At 37.8% G+C, this 21,804-nt stretch overlaps 2 protein-coding genes across 7 annotated transcripts in view; both read right to left on the minus strand.

The window, feature by feature from the left end:
- MSMO1 (methylsterol monooxygenase 1) overlaps positions 1-10,759 on the minus strand; it is a 16,718-nt gene extending 5,959 nt beyond the window's left edge. Inside the window, exons 1-5 of one of the 2 annotated variants that reach the window (XM_017525958.2) lie at positions 10,593-10,759; positions 10,271-10,367; positions 5,212-5,497; positions 911-1,059; positions 47-173 (exon numbers count right to left, since the gene is read on the minus strand). In XM_017525958.2, coding sequence (XP_017381447.1) covers positions 47-173; positions 911-1,059; positions 5,212-5,466 — 531 coding nt within the window. In that variant the 5' untranslated portion in view covers positions 5,467-5,497; positions 10,271-10,367; positions 10,593-10,759. The remainder of the gene's footprint in view (positions 1-46; positions 174-910; positions 1,060-5,211; positions 5,498-10,270; positions 10,368-10,592) is intronic. The other variant, XM_037737572.1, reaches the window with a different exon arrangement.
- A 4,589-nt stretch (positions 10,760-15,348) lies between these two features.
- The window catches only part of KLHL2 (kelch like family member 2), a 117,303-nt gene continuing 110,847 nt past the window's right edge, over positions 15,349-21,804 (minus strand). For 3 of the 5 annotated variants that reach the window (XM_017525960.2, XM_037737573.1, XM_037737574.1), the window contains 2 exons: positions 21,086-21,229; positions 15,349-16,470 (listed from right to left, as the gene is read on the minus strand). In XM_017525960.2, the coding sequence (XP_017381449.1) occupies positions 16,442-16,470; positions 21,086-21,229 (173 nt within the window). In that variant the 3' untranslated portion in view covers positions 15,349-16,441. Of the gene's footprint in view, positions 16,471-17,097; positions 17,162-21,085; positions 21,230-21,804 lie in introns of all 5 variants that reach the window. The other 2 variants (XR_001824317.1, XM_017525959.1) reach the window with 2 other exon arrangements.

The following is a 21,804-nucleotide window of genomic DNA, read 5'->3' on the forward strand; positions in this document are numbered from 1 at the left end:
AAAAAAAAAAAAAAAAAAAAAAAAATTAAACATAATTCTAACATACCTGAAACTCATGATGAACTTTATGAATATACTTGTATATTCTCTTGTGGTGTAACAGTCTATGCAGAAAATAGTGCCAAGTATCTTCAATGACAGCACAGCCAAGGCATCTTGCCAAAAGCAAATACCTTTAGGATAAAAATGTTATAATCTGTAAGAAATAATTTTTACTTAAACAGTCCAGACTTTTAGTTGGAGTCACTGCTTGAGACATTACATAAAACAAAACACACACTTAGCAGATTGGCCTAATTAGATATATTCATAAACTCTCAAAACAACTGGATCCAGCTACATGATATAATCTGATATAAGGTTAAAGAGATTGCCCACTATACCAATTCCATTTCATGACAATGTTTGCACAACTTGCCTAAAGACACATTTCTTAAGCGGTATCCCTGTTAAGTGATGCATGAGTATATGTATATGTATGTATGTGTATGTGTACATATATACATACACACATATTTTTATATATGTGTATATATATATACCCATACATATTTTTGTTTATATGAACACAATTTCTATAAACCTCACAAATGATTCCCATATTTTTCATTCATTTTAAACTTACAATGCAATATATTTTTCGTCAGCATAAGCACTTCTATATGTATATAAACATAGAAAAGACGTTATGGAAACTTCTGACACTAGAAGCTCACCTTCCAATAAAATATTAAAAAGATGTAAACATGAAAACATTTTAGGATTTTACCATGGTTTACTTTTCTACTATTCATTTACTTCCAAAGTTTAGAACATTAACTAAAATTAAGAAAAAAGGTAAACATTAAGTATAACTTAATTGAATAATAAGCCACAATTGGGTGTGAAAGCCAAACTTTTATCTACATACCATCTTGGCATTCTTTCCCAATCATAAGGAATATTGAAATACTCTGTAAAATAGTAGGTTCCGCAAATCAAAGGTAGCTGAATACAGAAGTGATTAAAGAGAAGAACTTTGAAACATTTCCATTGGTTTTCCAACGTTTCTGGTTTATCCTATGGAGAAAAATCACAACACCTAGTATTAGTTTCTGTTATTGTAGTTTAATTTGACCTAATTTTTTCTCTAATGTTTATGTTGGACCTTAATTCTATGTCAGTTATGTTAACTTTACAGTAGCTAAGCTCAGGAATCTTTGCCTTCTAAATTCTTGACAACGACTATCACTACCTTAGGTGAAGAAACTGTTAACAGATGCACCCAGTCATAATGATCTCAAACTAAAACACTACAGAATCAGTAACTCTCCAGTCTTTGCTACCACAGATCATTCACTTCACTCCTTTTACTAGAAGTTTCAGAGAAGACCGATGATATGCTAAGATTACAGTTGGACGTCCGCTACTAAAGAAGTTGTACACAAAGCATTGGAAGCCTTTTATACAGGTAAATCAATGCTTCCAGGCACTCAGTGGTATTCATTCCAATAAGTAAGTGAGTGCACTTTTGTTCATGTCCAATGACAGAACTGTAAACTCTCTGAGTTGAGGAGTACAGAGCTGTGTCCTGATGATGGAGTTCACAGATTCAAGTCAAAATGAGAAAAGTTGTAGCAACATGAAATGTTCCTAAAACCTCATCAGGATATCCATTTGCTAAGCAAGCCATTATTTAAAAGAAAGCAAAAACAAAAACAAAACACAAAAACCTAAATTTATTCAATTTACAGGACTGCACTTAACATATAAAAAAGTGCTTTGGGTTTTACAAAACGATGGTGACAATAAATATTAGTTATTGCTTTGTTTTAAATGTCGCTTCTGAAAAATTCAGAAATCTGCCAACAAAACGCTTTTAAGTAAGCCACAATATCCAAAGTACGGGAACTGCTGTGTATCAGCAGAAGCCCAAAGAGGTCAACCAGCTTGGGCAGAGTCACACACACAGTTATTAGCAGAAGTTGGACTAACAATTCTAGGCCTTCAGATCCAGTTCTGTTCTTAAAATTCCTTAAGGGTTATCTTCCTGACAAAAATAGGAAAAGCACTGAACTAAGAATCAATCCAGAGACCTGTGCTCTAATACCAAGGGCTGCTACTCACCAGTTAACTAGCTCTGTGATGTTTACAACTTAGTTTCCTCAACAATAAAATGCGGGTATTTGACAACTGGCCTTTGTATTTCTAATCTGAGCATTATCTAACCCCACTCCTCTAAACTGGAATGAAATAAATGAAACATTCAGGCTTCAGTTGGCAATAGTAATGTTCCTACAGAAACTATGGTTAATAGACTTAATTTCCTGGGTAGACTCCGATATCCAGGCAGTTACAGAAATTACAAAGTTTAATCAACTATAATAAAATCACATGCTACACCATTTAAAGTATACATAAATTAGTTAAAAAGACAGCTATAAAAATCATACCTAGTACAATATGAAAGTTTACCATATTTTACTTTCTTTATGCATAACTGTGCCTAATATGAAGGAATACTTTAACAAGGCCACAGACTTCAGAAACAATATTTTTAGTACTTTTATCTTTGAGAAAAATTTTTGGAAAATTACTAAGATGTATGCTTTTTTAAAAGTAATTTAAAAATTAAGATGTATTTTTTTTTTGATCCTGCAAAATCTACTTGACTTTTTCATTCCTGTGACATTTCCCCAAACTAGCAAGCACATGCATTAACTCTCCAGTTGTCTATTCTGTTTGAAAGCAGAAAGGCTTTAGTACTATTTCATCATCACCAGCAGCTTTTTCTTTTTGACAATTTTAAGAATAAAAACATTTATTGTAAATGTTAAATGTGATCCTCAAATATTTTACCTTAAACAACTGATAACCTTTAAGGTATCTGCTCAAAATGCATAAACCTATAATTAATTTGTACTAATATTTTGGTTTCTTTTAAAACACCTTTAACTTGTGAAAACTGGTGCTCATTTAACATCACAATTTATTTTTGAATCAAAAATGCTCAAACCATGGACTTTAATGGTTATGAAACTTGAAGACTTGCTGAGTAGAGACTTGAAGTCCTATTACCCAGCCTTTCAATCTGTTTATAAACAACTAGTTCTGACCAACTAGACTACAGCTTCTTTCCTTTGCTACACTGTATTTCAAAGCTGCTCAATACCCTTGCCTGAAACAAATTTCCTTTCTCTGGAAAGGTTCTACTTCTAGCCAATGATTCAGCTGCAAAGTACAGTGAAGGAGAAAAAGAATGCTTGTGCCTGGCCAGCCATACTATGAGTCAGCCCTATAAATAAATCACTGGGTGACAGACACATGGCAGCCATATTCACCCTAAAGGTGCATTAGAACTATGACATCCAAACTTAATTCTGCCTTTCAAAGCAGGTGCTTTTCTAAAAAGCACTTTGGAACTTCTATGACTTTAATTGAAGGTAACAGAGTACTCTCTTTTGGGTTACATTATTTTTTATTTCCTTCACCTTTGCCCTTTGCTCTTTTCTCCCTTGGCCTGGAGTCCGCAGTCATCTGACCCCTACATTATCCCCAGAGAAGACTAATATTAATACCTTCTTAAAGTGAGACTCACTGGGAAAGGCTGTGAAGCTAACAAAATGATAACAGAGAACGTGTACAGATTACCATCCAACATATATACAGATGTGCCTTAGTATCCTTGGGGGATTGGTTCTGGAACTTTCTGCAGATTCCAAAATCTAGAGAAGCTCAAGTGCCTGATATAAAATGACAACACCATTTGACATAACCTACATATATCCTCCCTTATACTTTAAATCATCTCTACAGTACTTATAATACTTAATAAAATGCAAATGCTCCATAAATAGCTATTATTTTGAATAATGACAAGGAAAAAAGACTGTACATGTCAGTATAGACACAGTTTTTTTCCCTGAATATTTCTGATCTGCAGTTGGTTGGATTCAAGGATACATAACCCATGGATATGGAGGATGAACTGTACTGAGTGAATGTAAATTACTTTCCGTAGATGAATACTCTCAATGGTCTACTTTCTACCAAAACTGCATGCCCTTGAGTTTTAATTTGGAATGACCTTTTATGAAAAGTAAACAGCAAACACTAGAAACTATCATCAGTTTACCAAATGCTGACAAATAATTCATCTTTCTAATAAGCTACTCCAAATTCTCATGTCAGGCTCATAGGCAACATACTAGATTTCACCTTACCACGTATGTAGCAATCTCTTGACATTTAGTGCAATGAAGTAAATATCCAGAAACAAGGAGCTTCACCTCCTTATTTGGGATAGTATGAATGCTGCCAAATGATCTACTATATATTTAGAGGAAAAAAATCTTGAATAGCCCTGATCCAAGGTCTTAGTGTATTAACAGTCACTTAGATTTGCTGGAACATCAAGAGTTTGGGTGAATTGCAAAATATCCACGAATCGCCAAAGCTTTCCTTTCCAGCTAGCTTAAATAATTAAGATTTATAAACTTAAGTTAGATAAACATCATATCTACTTAACGGCCAATTTAACAAACTATTCTTGAAATATTATCAGTAATGACTTAGGACTGTGCTGTTCAATTCAGGAGCAACTAGTAACACGTGGCTACCAAACACTAAAAACAGCTAGACTAAATTAAGACAGGCTAAAATTAATATAAAATACACATGGGATTGCAAAGACTTATTAAATATGTCATTACGAATTTTTTAGATTTTGATTACTGGTTGAAATAAGTTTATGTCTTATTTTTTTCAAGACAAGGTCTCACTCCATCGCCAATGCTAGAGTACAGTGATGCAATCCTTCTGCTTCAGCCTCGTAAGTAGCGAGGACTACAGGTGTGCACCACCATGCCTGGACATTTTTGTATTTTTTTGTAGAGACAGGATCTTGCTATGTCGCCCAGGATAGTCTTAAACTACTGGCCTCAAGCAATCCTCCTCCCTTGTTCTCCCAAAGTGCTGGAATTTCAGGAATGAACTCTGCACCCAGGCACAGTTTATAATTATTGAGTTAAATAATACACATTATGAAATTAATTTCCTTATTTCTTTTTACCTTTTCTATGTATTCTACTAGAAAATTTAAAATTACATATGTGGCTTCATTTTATTTCTATTGGATATCACTGATTTAGCCTCTCAAACAGAGCTGTATTTACTTTTAAAATATTCAGCAACATTAATGATAATATTCTATTTCTAGTCCCTTATACTCACCTTTTGAATTTTGTATTTTTTCATATAAGGTATAAATTGAAATAAAAATCCAGGTACACAGAACAAGAAATAAACGGCTTCATGAACTATAAGGGATCCCCATGTTGCAATCTGGAACTTTGTATAATTATTCAACATATAGTTCCAAGCATTTTTAAATGGTTCTTGCAAAGGATTCTCAGGTAAAAGTGAATCTACATATTCCACAGCCAAGGATGCTGAACTAAAGATGCTGACACTTTCATTTGTTGCCATGTTTCAAATCTCTGCAGACAGCCTTATAGTTCTGTAGAAATGAATATATACAACAAATAAGTTAAACAAAAAATTAAACAGTGAAAAAAATGCATCCTCTGATCATTTTTACAATGATAACTACTAAAGGAGTACCAATTTCTCAGGCTTTACACCATTTAAAAAAATTTGCTGGATATCATCACCATTTCCATTTAAGAACAGTAGCTGAAGAAACAATAGCGGAAAAATTTTCTCAATCCGTATTTAAAGAAATCATCAGTGTGGTTCTCATGGAAAAGCTTCTAATTTAAACGAGCAATAGCTGGGTTTAAAAGTATCACTTAAAGCCAAAAGAGCCTATAAAGAAAAAGCCTGCCAAATATGAGTACCTGAAAATTAAATACTTATTACTGGGGAATAGAAAAACAGTCATAAACAAAGTCAAAGATAAAATGACTAACTGGGAAAAATATTTCCAACATTTTATGACAAAGGCCTACAAAGTGTGCTTTAAAAAAAAGCTAAAAACACAATAGAAAAATGACAAATGCCATTCACAAGCAGTTCTCAGAATAATAAAGGCAAACGGTCACTAAACAAGGAAGTATCTTCACTTCATTCAAGTGAGGAAATGCACCTAAAACAAAGAGATACTTTTAGCTTAAGTAGCAAATCTTTAAAAGTTTATTACTGCCCAGTGCCCAGTACTGGTAAGAAGGTGAGAAAACAGGCATGACCATACATTGTTGAGGGGGGCTACATCACTGTATCATTGGAGGAAAAATTAGCAACACCTATCATAATTCAAAATGAATACATCCTTTGACCCAGCAATTTTCTCATTCAAGGGTACAAAGACAGATACACTAAGATGGAAGGAAGCATTGCTTGTAATAGCAAAAGCAAAGAGAAAAAAGTAAAAGCAAAACACAAATAAGCCATCAACAAGAGATGAGTTAAATAAATTAAGTCCTTCCATAGACAATTATACAGCCATTTAAAAGAATGAGGAAGATCTACATGTTTTACATAGAAAGATGTTTAAGAGTGTTAATCTAAATAACAGGTTACAAATATATATAGCAAGAGCCCCACTCAGGTTTTTTGAAAAAAATATGTATTTTATTTATGCACTTTTATGCATATGTACATACAGAGACACACACAAACAGAAAATGTACAGATGGATACAAAGGGAACAATTTAGAATGGTGAATTCTAGGAAAATAGCGGTGTGTGGCGGGGCAGGAGATAGTGTAATGGAAGAGAGAAAAAAAATCTGACTTTATGTCTTTTGCACAATTTTAACGTTTTAAATGAGCATGTTCTACTTACATAATAAATAAGCTCAACAAGCTCAATAGGTCACCAACCAAAAAATAGAGAAACTTTTCAAGAACCACTTTCCTAAAAACGCTCACCACTGCTGCTTCTAGTTTATGAATTTTGCTGGACCACTTGAAAAATGAGTATTTTAAAGTCTCAGAAGAGTTCTAAATAGGACATAAAAGTCCCCTCCCCCAACACTTCTCAAATTGACCTTTTAATCCCATTCTACAGAAGGAATATTGAGAACTTAGCCAACTTCTTCAGGCCTCTGAATTCACTTCAAGTCCTCCTTCTTCTGTCCTACTCATCTCAAACGACTTACACCACAGTGACAATGTTCCACCTGTGTCATTAGAAGCCTCAAAATTTCTTTGCTCATTCATTCTTTCCTCTATGACTGATTGGTCTTCTTTTGTTATCTTACCTCAAGAACTTGTCCATCACTTATCCTTTCTCATCTTTCATCCTTCTCCCTTGCATGGAATCCATTCCCTCAAGTCTAAAAAGACACATTCACATCTGTCTTTCTTTTTCTTTTTCTTTTTTTTTTTTTTGAGACAGGGGCTCACTCTGTCACCCAAGCTGGAGTGCAGTGGCGTAATTATGGCTCACTGCAGCATCAATCTCCCAGGCTCAAGCAATCCTCCCACCTAAGCCTCTCATAGCTGGGACCACAGGCACATGCCACTATGCCTGGCTACTTATTTTTATTTTTCATGGAGACAGGGGTCACCCTATGTTGCCCAGACTGGTCTTAAACTCCTAGGCTCATGTGATCCTCCCATGTAGCCTCCCAAAGTGTTGGGATTACAGATGTAGGCTGGGATTGAGCCCAGCCTACATCTTCCTTTCTTGATAAGCATCTTCCTAACCTCTATTACTTCTTCCAAGCCACTGTCCCATTTATCTTTCTTTGAACCAACCAACTTATTTCTCAAAGGGGAATTCTACATAAAGATTGCTTAACTAGGCTGAGTGACCTGGCTCACGCCTGTAATCCCAGCACTTCAGGAGGCCAAGATGGGTGGATCACAAGGTCAGAAGCTCGAGACCAGCCTGACCAACATCATCGTGAAAGCTCGTCTCTACTAAAACTACAAAAATTAGCTGGGTGTGGTGGCACACACCTGTAATCCCAGCTACTCAGAAGGCTGAGGCAAGAGAACTGCTTCAATCTGGGAGGTGGAGGTTGCAGTCAGCTGAGATGGCACCACTGCACCACTCCAGCCTGGGAGACTGAGACTCTGTCACAAAAAAAAAAAAAGATTGCTTGACTCACCTACACAACTCACTGGGCTAACTGCAATCTGGCTCCCCAATTACACCAAAATGTCTTCAATCATCTTCTAAGTTGTAAAATAAGACAGCCATCTATTTTAATTTTTCTCAAGGTGATTAGCAAATTTGACAATAATGAACCAACACCACTTTCTAGCTCTGTCCTGTGATCTTGGGCAAATTCGGTAACCTCTCTGTGATGGGTTTCATCATCAGCAAAAATTAAAACAGTAAGTCTTCCAATGAGTCCAAGAGATAATGTATATAAAGTGCTTAGCACAGGACCTGGCATGTAATAGCTACAAGAAGCCAACAATTATTAGTCACTTTCTGTGTCAAGAATTGTGTTCAAAGCATGCTCTCTACATTTTAACTTTAATCCTTACCACATCTTTGTGAGGTAGGTATCATTTCATCCCCATTTAAAAATAGATTTAAAAACTGAGGTTTAGAAAGATTAAGCAACTTGCCCAAAGTCACACAAATGCTAAGTGGGGAAGCCCAGGCACTCATCCATTATACTATACTATGATTATAAATAAAACCCACAATAAGTATTAGAGTACAAGAAGAATTCCTATAGTTTACCTAAGCCTTCTGAAAAAGGTATTCCTTTTTCAGACACATGACTTGTCTTTACCTTCTTATTTCCTGTTTACATCCTAGCAACTGCAATCTGCATTCTATTGTCATCACTGCACTGAACTTACTCTTATTAAAATCACTAAGGCTCTCCAGCTGCCAAATCCAATAAATCTTTTTGTGGAGTTTGTTTTACTTGACTAATCTGGAAGATTTGATTCTTCTCTTCTTGAAATATTGCCTTTCCTTGGTTCCTGGAACTCACATCCATTCACTGGGAAAAGTATTGTGCATTCATTGTGCTAGCTGCTGCCCTTACCCCTGAGTTCACAAAACATAAAATTTAGTGAGGAATATCAAGTGGTGTCCAAATCATCAAAAATCATGTGATAAGAACAATAAAGGGAGGAATATACAGCGCTCTGAACTTCTAGAGAAAGGTGCAATCTAAACTGAGACATAGCACACGAGAGGGAGGTGACAGATTGAAACAGCAGAATGTGAGAGAGAGGGTCAAGGGAGGTGTTTTGCATAGAGAGAACAACTACAAAGACTCAACCAGGAGATTAGACAGAATACGAGAACTGAAGTTGGAAATTTCATAATAGTGTCTTCCTTACTCCTTCCTAACTAGTCCAGATTTTCTTGGGTGATCTTAACTATTTTCTGTTTTTAAAATATGCTGATATCCATCCTGTCTATCTCTAGCCCTCTTCCCTAAACTCCAGGATCTGATTATCCAAGTTTACTGGCCATATCCAATCAGAGAGTTCAGAGGCATACGAACTCACTCAACAGGTGCAAAGTTTCGGTACGTGCTCCTCACAACCCCTGCCCAAATACCTCCTTTAATGCCTAATTCTCAGACATAATGTTTTAAGTCTCTCCCATCTCTACTGCCTTAAGTCTTCAAACTCTCACCCAATGTAGAGATACTTGTTTAGTTAACATTCAGGAATTTACTTTCCACAATGGAGCGAGGAAATGGATATATCGTTGCTAACTGAACGAAAACAAAGTGGAAATAAAGCGGATAGGGGAAACAAGGTCCTGGAGAATTGAATTTCCTTTTCCTTTTCTCACTCCTGGTCAACCTAAATGACTGGAAGCCTGCTCTGGAGGAGGCTGAGTAAATTTAGTTATTTGTGGATTCTCAGAAACCTTGTTTAGCTGTCAGCCAGTCTCTGTCCTTTGCCATTTTAACCCAGATTTCACCACCTCCTTTATTTTCTGGACCTGCCCTGCCTCCATGCTTGCCCTTCTTAAACCCTATCTTTAAGATGCAATGCCAGGATCTATCTAAATATCAGAGATAACCTCCTTACAACACTCCAAGTTCAAGGGCCCACTGCGATGCACAGGAGGCCCTTCCTGACTTCTTCACTCTTCATTTCTAACACTCTCGCTACCCCACATTTCACATTTTTGCAGTATCTGATCATTCATGGTGGCGACTGCTTCATGTCTCTCTGCTCACGGAAATATCGTTCCTTTACAGGTGATGTCCTCCCATTTAACTCCTAGTCATCCTTCAGTAACCTCCTCTAGGACGCTCTTCCCAACCCCACTACTCCTAACGCATATTACATCTTACTCTCATTAAAATCACTCTTATTAAAATCATTAATCTTACCTCCTTCTAGTGTTTCCTGCTTTTGTATAACTTTCAGCACTCTATCACCCTGTGCTGCTCAACTGTCTTCTGCGTCCCGTCTCCCGAAGACAACACTCTTTAAAGGCAAGAAACATGCAGTTCCATCATTTAAGAATTTCACTCCGTTTCATCCGTTTCCCTCCTTTCTAGCACCCACCTTTTCCCAGGCCCACTTTCACTCCAGTCTCCCTCCGCCCCCTCTCGGGTGCCACAGCCGGCGTCCCGCCCAGCGCGCGCGCCCGCTCCCCGACCCCGCTCCCCTAGATCTCACGGAGCACCAGGTGAGAGCCCGCCTGCTCACCTTGCCTCGCTCACGAGCACTCCTCTGGCCTCCTCACCAGAACGGCCGCGAGATGACTGCGGGCCACCGACACCCAGGATCGGCCAGGTGTTGCGACCTCAGAACCTGCCTCGCCCGGCTTGGGGGTGGAACCGGGTGGACTTGGCCGGTCCGTCCTGTCGTTATTGGTCTGCAACGGCTTCTGCCCCGCCTTCTCGGAGCGCTGATTGGTCTGTGCTGCTGCCGGCTTCGTGTGACTCGCGCAAACGAGCCCCTGGCGGTCCCAGCCATTGGTTCCGCGGATGGAGTGAGGATAGTGAGACCTGCAGGTCCAGCCAATGGCCGACTCCGCGGCGCGCCTGGAGGCGGGGAAGCGTGAAAGCGCGTGACGGCGTGAGTGGGAGGGCACGGACGGACGACCGCCCCGCCCTGCCGCGTAGAGTCGTCTTGGCAACTGCTGTCCTCCGCGCATTTCTAGTTAGAGCCTGCGCTGTGCAGGGAAGAGAGGGTCGCGGCAGTCGCCGTCCCAGAACTTTTATTTCAAATGTGAAGCGCCCAAACCCGGGAAGAAAAGAGTGTAAATGAGTCTCAAAATCTATGTTGACTGTTTTATGTTTCTAGACACCCTTGCCTTTCTCTGGTCTGTCCTTTTAGATTTAGATCTTAAGTCTCCCTTGTTTCCCCAGCCTACGTGTCCTTTAATAAATACTTGTGTTTTGAAAACGGAGAATTTCAAATGCGATTATCGTCATTTTGCAGATGAGAAATAGAGGCTTGGAAAGATTTAAAAAGATTGGACATCAAGGGAGATTTCGGCTCCCAGGGCGTTAAGACCTTGACCTCGCTACATGGGCTGAGAACATCCAGGTGTTGTTGCAACTGCTGTGCTTGACGCTAAGCGCCCGGGGGCGGGGCTTGACACAGGTCTTTGCGGCTCTAAGCTCATTTTACGTCATCTCTCAACATTAAAATATTGTGTACTGGGGTATAATAAAACCACAGATGTGATAATATACTAAAAGTTTCACTTAACAAAAAAGATTCCTTTTTAAAAAATGCATAGGGGCATCATTTGAGCTAGTGAAGGCCCTTTTTCCTCCAGCTTTATTAAGGTATACTTGACAAATAAAAATTGTGCTTACGGTGCACACATTTTGATTATAGTGTGAAATCTATACAGCTTCTGAAAACAGAATACTATTGTTTAACTCCTCCATGTTTTTGTTCAAACTGGCCTTTCTGCCTGGAATAATCAGCCATCTCCACTCCGCCCCATCAATTCAGGTACCTATCTCCTTGAGGAAGCTCCCTCTTGAAAAGTGTCTTTTTTTAGGTTCAGTGTGACCCGTACTCATTCATCTATCCTTCATGTTTGGCTAACACATTCTTTGTAAAGTATCATGACAAAGGTAACGTCAAATGAAAAGAAATGGGATCTGTCCCTTGGTTGTCAGAGTCAGAGCCCTGTTTTTAGGATGCCGTTAGAGTGGTGTCAGAAACCGTCCCTATATCCTTTATAAAATTAATCAGGGAAGAAGGGGGGTGGGGGGAACGAAAATAAACCAAGCTTGCAGCACACTGAGCATTACTCATTATATCAGGCTGCTCTGACCCCTTCCTCCTAGCTGTTTGGCTACTGCTTCAGAATCATGTAGACCGTTACAAGGTTATATAGCTCCCCCTAACTGCTCTGTAGACAACTTGAACATTAGGTCAGCTTGCTGGGGGACCCCTTCCTCACAGTTGTTTGCCTATTGCTTCAGAATCATATAGACCTTGTTACAAGGTTATAGTTCCCCCTGAAGCTGCTCTATAGACAATAACTTGAATATTATGAAACGCTAAGTTTGTGCTTTGAGATAACCTTTCAGGTATTTCACACAGATGAAACTCAGCTGGTCTGAAGGACCACAAGGAGCTGATTCACCAAAGAATGCATTTCCCATATCCTGATGATTTCATCCCCCTTCCCCCAGCCAATGAACGATCCCAATTTTCCAGCCCCTTGCCCTCCAAGACCCCCTTAAAAACCCCAGCCCAGAACTCCTCAGGGAGATGGATTTGAGGGTTTTCTCCCATCTCCTCTTGGCACTCTGCCATCGCTAAACTTTCTCTGCTACAAACCCTGCTGTCTCAGTGTATACCGTGCAGTGGGTATATGAATCTGTCTGTCCTGTAGTGGATGCTATGGCACACCACCCAGATTCCCCTCTTCAAGATCTAAGCAGGCATTCCTCCCGCTGCTGAGTACTACCAAAGAGAAGCACCTCTCCCCAAGGGTATACCTGCTTTCTGGGGAACAGCTCAAGTCAAGTACGGTTGATACAGGGGTATAAAAGCCCAACCCCTTACCCCAATGTAGAGCTACTTTTCTTGGCCATCACAGCTCCAGAGCTCCCCGTCCTATTGGTTGTGTGATGACTGCACTGCCTCTCAACTTTTCCCTCTGCCCAAACCTGCCATCCTCTATCAGGTAAGCATCAATAGCAAACACTATTGGGCCAGACTTACTAGGTTTGGCATTTTATTAGCAGTGGGCAAGTTACTTCTCTGTCTTATCTGGTACTTCTGTAAAATGAGTATTATAATAATACCTACACCTCAAAGAGTTCTTTAGGATTACATGAGATAATGTATGTAAAGCCCTTTGCACAGTATCTGGCATAGTGATCAGTATGTGATCACTAAATGTCAGTAATTATTTCTGTTTTAGAATTCTACCATAGTATTACATTTCTAAATCAGAGCACGTATAGGTATATGGAGGGGTCAGATTATTTTAAACCTTAAAGACTTAGAGCTGGAAAGAAATGCTGATACAGCACCCCCAACTCACTTATTTCCCTACAATGAAGATTAACAGGAGGCTCTGGGAAACAATAGCTGTCATTTATTGAGGGCCCTCTGAATTTCTAGCATATTAACATGCATCATTTCTTTCAAACACAACAATAACCTTGTGACACAGACACTACTATTGCCATTTGAAAAACAAAATAAGGATCATACGATAAGCAATGTGTTAAAAGTCACAGCTAGAAATTGATAGAGGGGGCTGCAAACTCAGAGCCGTTTTGTTTCTATGCCTATGGGCTTTCCAATATACCACACTGCTTTTTTCCTCAAAGCCATGATTAGAACCCCAGAATCTTGACTCAAAGTGTGGTTCTATTCTCCAGTGTAGCCTTCTCTCCAAAATGAGGCACTGCCAGCCATGTAAGTCAGTAGGAAGCAATTTGCTTAAGACAAAACTGAAACAAGATGGTGTCAGCACACTAGTATATATCATGTGACCTTTTACACCTGATAAAATAAGTCTCATAGCTCATCAGCAGTTAGGATTATAAATACCTGGGTCCTCATGCTATAAGGAACAATAAAGAGACAATAAATACCAGGACTAACTTCATCAAAAACAGGGAGAGAACTGATAAGTCTTCTGACAGTACATACACCATTCACCTTAACCCTAGCCATCACTGCTTTCAGCCAAGGAGACAAAGATCCAAACAGAGCAGGCAGAAGAGTTGCTTCACAAGGGAAGTACGTGGATCCAGCCTTGAACTCTGCTCAAACCTGGGGCTGCTTTCTTGTCAGGATTTCTAAGACACTTCTCAGCTTTAACTTATTTTTCATACAGCAATGGAACAGGCTGAGAACACTTCCATATGCCTTAAAAAAATTTTCAAACTGGAAATACAAACATTGGCATAGGGGAAGGAGGTATGTCTAAAGCCTCTGAAATCATAGATATGAATCCAGCTACTGACAAACCCTTGGCAAACTATAGCATAGCTATTAAAGCTTCAAAGATTAAGAAAGTAAAGACAGAGGTACTTGACAAGCTAAGCAGTTAAGACTTTGTTACTTTAATAGAGTGAGATTATATTTTAAGTAAAGCTTTAAAATGTTTCAGATAAACCTTTTGATAGATTTATACAGTTTCATGGAACATTAGTGTTTGGAAGTGATCAGGAAGGACAGAGACCTCACACATTTTTCTTCGTGCCTCTCTCAGAAACAGCCAACAGTACTCCAAGTTCATTAGACCTTCAACAAGTTTATTGACGATGATGTCTCTAAGGCCACACTAAGGCAGAATTTCATGTTTTCATCAACTGAGCATAGGCTTTTTCTGATTAAATTCATTTATAATGGAAAGTTCAACTAAGTATTAAATATGGTTCCATGTTGAAATTTGAATTGAAATGTTATCATAATGATCTTTCCTCTTGATTATCAACTGTTCCAGCAACAGCTCATGCCAACTTTTTTAATTCCTGAGGAATGGTCACAATATCCCACACCTCGTCCTTCCCCCTCTTCCCTTCTTCTGCTGTGTCCACCACCTCAGCTGCCTACCCGACTCCTCTATTCCTGTTTCCTCAATTCCTTTTATTTGGTATCAAAACCACAGTTTATTTCTCAGTTACTTTGGAGTAGGTTTTTTTTCTTTGACTTTTTGGTCTAATGCTACTTGTTTTATTCTTATCTTATGTCCTTCCCCATATCAGGGACACAGAAATATAAAAAGTGTAAATCTTACCAATCCTTGACAGACCTTTCCTTGACAGTTGAGGTTACTTTTCCTGGAAAGAGAACCATTTTTATTGACTTCAGTTATTCATTTAATAGTCTTGTCTCATAGGTCAGGTCGCTTTGACAACAAATTAAAAATACAGATTTGTCAAAAAATACAAACTTTATAAAGGAGCAAAAAATAACACAAAACTTTCTTAACACAAAACTAAATAGATAAAAATCAAGGACACTGTGAAACAAATAATATACAAACTTTTATTCAAAGATAATTCAAGAAAGACATGTTTTGGTCATTTTTAAAGTGAGATTAATTGAAGATCTCAGAAAAACTGTATCTGATCAACACACATGGCTACTCACAGAAAGTTCTCTCTTCTGTTAATAGCAGCTAAATTTATACACACAGAAAAAGTTCTTAAGACCATGCAAATTCAGTTGAATTCCATACATTCATTATATTCATCAAAAACCTGCAGTAATGTTCATGCCAAAGTGTTACTTTAAGAAAAAAATTAAAAATACACACCAAAACATGACCAAGATTAAACTAAAGAAAATAATAAATAAGCATAATTTATATTTTATTTTAAAAAGTTTGGCATCACACATATTCAAGTGTGTTACACCAGGTCCATTCCTCAGAAGTGGCATTTAAAGTGTTAAGCATTGTTAAATATCAAAAAATACAACTCTGTTTTACAATGTAGTACTGGCATAATTCAAAGTACTGTGCCAATTATAAATAGTATAATCAAGTTTCAAACATCTTTTCAAACATATTTAAAGGAAAGCATATAGACACACATTTATATGCATATAATTTATTATATTCATGTAATCAAAGTTATTTTATAAAAGCAAACAGTTTATCCCTCAACTAGTTTGTATACTTACGTAGATTTTAATATCTGTTCAAAGATTTTCAGTTCCTGGGTATACAGATTTTTAAAGAAATAAAGATAAAATTAATTTTACAAGAACACACGTGACTTCATCTTCCTTCACAAAATAATCTGTAGTCATTCAAGGTTGATAAGAACTAGTCTTTATGAAAGCAACTGTTGTCTAAAGACTACAGATTAAGTCCTGCAGTTCAAGTTTCTTATGAAAATTCAGTCAGCTGCTGCTCATTGCAGAAAAAGCCTACACGGTGCTTCTACCAAAAATAATCTTCAGTATCCGAGGCCTATAAAGGCAGACGATCTTATCTTCTGCTGAGACTTAAAGTGCAGCTACCAAGTGGAGAAGTGCTAGATTCTCAGTCACTTCAGAAATACTTGTTGAAGGCTGTTTCTCATGTATAAATATGCTGAAAATGTCTTTCAGGCTCATAATGGTTTATCAATAACTGTGACCCCTGAGCAAAGAAATGAAGAGATCAAAAAGAAGTCATAGGCAGCATTCTGTATCTCTGAGAAAATACTCAATTCTTTATTATAATGCAAAGGCAAGAGGGGCCATACAAATCATGTTTCAGAATCTCTTTCTTAAACTTTAGTAGTAGTATCGTTTTAATCTAAAGGACAGTGAAATCTCTGTTAGTTTAAGACTATTTAATCCAGAACTAGTCTTTTCTTCTTTGTGATTACAGTTTTGAAAAAATACTCAAAGTGGAACACAAACTTTTAAGTGTGGTGGATATGTTCATTATCTTGATTGTGGTGATGGTTTCGTGAATATATACTATGTCAAAAGTAATAAGATTATATACTTTAAATATACAGTTGACCCTTGAACAACATGGGGGTCAGGGGTGCTGACCCTCTGCGCAGTCAAAAACCCATGTATAATTTTTTACTCCCACACAGTGTTAACTACTAATAGCTTATAGTTGACCAAAAGCCTTACTGATAGTCAATCAACACATATTTTACATGTAATATATGTTATACATGTTATATGTATTATATATTGTATTCTTAAAGTAAGCTACAGAAAAGAAAATGTTATTTAAAAAGTCATAAGGAAGAGGAACTATATTTACTATTTATTAAGGGGAAGTGGATCATCATCAAGGTCTTCATCCTTGTCTCTTCACATTGAGTAGGCTGAGGAGGAGAAAGAGGAGAGGTTGGTCTTGTTTCAAGGGTGGCAGAGGTGGAAGAGGTGGAGGAGGTGGAAGGGAAGGCAGGGGAAACAGGAGAGGCAGACAAACTTGGTGCAACTTTAAGGAAATACCTTGTAATTTCTTTTTTTTTTTTTTCATTTCTCTAAAAATGTTTCCATACAATACCAATCCTCCTTCTACCACTTGCTTCAGATACAGTGCATATATCACAGAAGTGCCCATTTCATAAAATAAGTCATAAACAGTCTTGAATAACCAGAACCCTTTGCCAGAGTGTCTAATGTCAATTTGTTTTCTGGTATTGCTTCTATGTCTTCTTCATTGTCTGGCAGTGGTTCAGAAGGACTCATCTCCATCAAGTCATCTTCTGTTAACTTCTCTGATTTGTTACCTATTAGTCTTGAATTTCTCCAAGATCTGTATCTTGAAACCCTTTGCCATCAACCTTTTTAGCCACATCCACGATCTCTTCCATGATTTCTTTGATGGCTCTGTCATAACTCCTGTGAAGTCATACACAACACCCGAACAGTTTTTTGTTTTTCCAGCAGGAATTTGTTTTAGGGTTGATGACTTTCATAGCTTTTTCTGTAACAATAATAATATATTCAATGGTGTAATCCATCCAGACTTTCATGTTTTCTGTTGAGATTCTCTTCCATAGCATTAGCAATTTTTTCCATAGAGTGCCATCTGTAATGAACCTTTAAGGTTCCTATGGGCCCTGATCTAGAGGCTGAATTAGACATGTTGTGTTTAGGGGCAAGTAGACCACTTCTATGCTTTTGGTGTTGAACTCATGGGGTTCTGGGTGGCCAAAGGCACTGTCCAATATCAAAATAACTTTAAAAGGCAGTTCCTTTCCAGCAAGGTACTTCCTGACTTCAGGAAGAAAGCAGAGATGGAACCAATCCAGGAAAAGAGTTCTTGTCTAGGCCTTCTTGTTAAACAATCAAAAAACTGGCAGCTGGTATTTATATTTTCCCTTCAAGTATTGGTTAGCTGCTTTTTATATAAGAGCAGTCCAAATCATAAACACAACTGTATTTGCACAAAATAGCAGAGCTGGCCTATCCCTTTATGCCTTAAATTCTGGTGCTCACTTTTCTTCCTAGTAGTGTCCTTGGAGGCATACCTGTCTGCATTAAAAACTTGTTCAGGCAGATATCCATTCTCCTCAACAACTTTCTTAATGGCATCTGGGAACTCATCTGCTGCCTCTTGGTCAACAGAAGCTGCTTCTCTTGTTATCTTGACATTTTTTGAGCCAAACCCCTTTCCAAAATTATCAAGTCATCCTTTGCTGGCAAAACATTCTTCAGATTAGTTCCTTCACCTTCCTTTTGCTTTGTCATAAAATGACTTTGCTTTTTCTCAAATCATATTAGAGTTGACAGGTATGCCTTTCTTTTTTTTTTCCATTTATTTATTTTATTGCATTTTAGGTTTTAGGGTACATGTGAAGAACATGCAAAATTGTTGCATAGGAACACACGTGGCAATGTGATTTGCTGCCTTCCTCCCCATCACCTACATCTGGCATTTCTCCCCTTGCTATATGTCCCCAGCTTCCCACCCCCCACCGTCCCTCCCCTATTTCCCCCCAACTGACCCCAGTGTGTAGTGCTCCCCTCCCTGTGTCCATGTGTTCTCATTGTTCAACACCCACCTATGAGTGAGAACGTGTGGTGTTTGATCTTCTGCTCTTCTGTCAGTTTGCTGAGAATGATGGTTTCCAGGTTCATCCATGTCCCTACAAAGGACCCAAACTCATCGTGTTTGATGGCTGCATAATATCCCATGGTGTATACGTGCCACATTTTCCCTATCCAGTCTATCATCGATGGGCATTTGGGTTGGTTCCAGGTCTTTGCTATTGTAAACAGTGCTGCAAAGAACATTCGTGTACACGTGTCCTTATAGTAGAACGAGTTGTAATCCTTTGGATATATACCCAGTAATGGGATTGCTGGGTCAAATGGAATTTCTATTTCTATGTCCTTGAGGAATCGCCACACTGTCTTCCACAATGGTTGAACTAATTTACACTCCCACCAACAGTGCAAAAGGTATGCCTTTCTTATAGCAATCCTGCACCCACCAAAAAACAAAACAAACAAATAAAAATAATAAAAACTTAAAAATTAGCTGAGTGTGGTGGCACACCCCTGTAATCCCAGCTATTCGAGAGGCTGAGGCACGACAATCGTTTGAACCCAGGAGGTGGAGGTTGCAGTGATCTGAGATCGCGCCATTGCACTCCAGCCTGTGCAACAGATTCTAACTCAAAAAGAAAAGTCCTGCACTCACATAAAAGCTGCATGTTCAACACAAGATAAAAAGGGACTTCACAAAAAGTGCGAAGTTTTCAAAATTGCTGGGATGGCTGCAGCAACGGCTTCTTGAATTTTCCTTTTCCTTTTTACAATGATCCCTACCCTGGATTCATTTATTTTGAAATGGTGGGCAAGTGCAGCAGTAGACCTCAATCCATGGTATATCTCAAGCAATTCAGCTTTTACTTATAATGTTATGAATCTTCTTTGCTTTGTTGAAGCACTTCCCAGCATCATCAGTGGCACTCTGTATGGGTCCCGTGGTGTTATTCAAGGTTTATGATATTGCAATAAACATGATGAAAAATAAGGCAGAACCATGAGAGATCACTTTCCACTGATACACATCGCTGAAGAGACAAATTGCTCTTTCAAGGATGATTAGTGCCCCACAGCTTCTTAAGTGGCTACTCACAACAGATGAACTCACCAATACAGCAACAGGAAATGGCTATACAAATATAGTAGTACAGTAACATACAACAGCTAATTTCATGCAGTTATGATTTAATAATGTATCTTTATGGTTCACAATTCTCTGGACTGTGAATCACACCATATATGGTCTGTATGTGTTTGTTCCTGTAAGAGTTTGTGTGCATACGTTTTGATAAATTTTAACTTTTTGTAATAGATTTGTGGATATTTTGTAGTAGTAAATGATAAAACAGACTAATATCTACATATATTTTATGTGTTTATATCTTTTAATTTTTTCAATATTTCTAGGTTGTACAGTTCATCTGAGTTTTATAAAAATTTTCCAACATAATTATTGAAAAACATTTGCATATAAGTAGACATACACAGTTCAAACCTGTGTTGTCCAAGGGTCAACTGTATGCTATGTATTCTGCCAGTTTATACCTCAATTAAGTTGTTTTAAAATTCATCTAATATTCAGCCATGTTATACTGGGATTCTACTGTACATAGTTCTTCTACTAAGTGCTGTTTAAAATGACACATAAGCAACAGTGATAGTTAAATTAAACATTTTTTTCCTCCACTATTGGATCAATTTTGTTATGGAAATATTATAATATTAAAAGCAAGATAAATATCACTGAAATAAATAACATATAACATAGTTTAAAGACGCACCATAATAATATAAGGGACCAAAACATAACATTTTATAATTCAACCAGTACTATGCTTAAGAAAGAAAAATTATTCCACAGCCTCACTATAATACTATCTGATGAAGCTTCACTATGGGGAGATGTAGGAATCCTATCCTATTTCTTGGACATCTCAGGAATTAAAGCCTTGACACATAGTGAATTCCTCTCCTTGGCATACTGACTTTAGCGACATTAAATTTTATTATATGATTTTGTATATCAAAGATTTGGGATTTTGAAAACAAATGACTATAGAATGACAAAAGTGTACTGGTGCTTTATTTCAGAATATACATAGCCAGTGTTAATCATCTTAAGAATAAGATATAAACTATACCTTGAGAAAAGAAATTATTCTTATAATAGAAAAACTTTATTAATATAAAAATTATAATGATGTCATCTTTTTTGTATTATAATGGACTTTAGAGACAATTGTTACCTGCATAACTTCTCCCTGTGCTCATACACGATGACACAACTGTCCATTTATCGGTTGTTGGGTTATAATACTCTACCGATGCCAAGTTACAGGAACCATCGTCTCCTCCAACAACATATAACAGACCATTAACTGCACAAACTCCTTTAAAAAATTATAGAGAGAAAATGATTATTTAAAAAATTTGGATGAATATGAGTATCACTGTATATGTTCAGTGAGATAATGCAGAGACATTAATTTCTTTGAAAGGAAGCAAGAAGAGAAAATAGTGAACATGTAAAGAATCCTTTTTATATTAGGATAGCCAGGCACCATAGCTCACACCTATAATCCCGGCACTTTGGGAGGATGAGGTGGGCAGATCACTTGAGGTCAGGAGTTCCAGACCAGCCTTGCCAACATGGTGAAACCCCATCTCTACTAAAAAAAACAAAAATTAGCTGGGCAAGGTGGAGCGTGACTGTAGTCCCAGCTACTCCAGAGGCTGAGGCAGAATCGTTTGAACCCAGGAGGCAGAGACTGCAGTGAGCCAAGATCGAGCCACTGCTCTCCAGTCTGGGTAACACAGCGAGACTCGAAAGAAGAAGAAAAAAAAGAAAAGAAAAGAAAAGAAGAAAAGAAAAGAAAGAAAAGAAAAGAAAACAAAAGAAAAGAAAAGAAAAGGAAAAGAAAAGGAAAAGAAAAGAAAGAAGAAAGGAAAGGAAGAAAGAAAGGAA

The sequence above is a fragment of the Cebus imitator genome, unplaced genomic scaffold (genome assembly GCF_001604975.1).
Source record: "Cebus imitator isolate Cc_AM_T3 unplaced genomic scaffold, Cebus_imitator-1.0 Scaffold40, whole genome shotgun sequence".
Lineage (NCBI taxonomy): Eukaryota > Metazoa > Chordata > Mammalia > Primates > Cebidae > Cebus > Cebus imitator.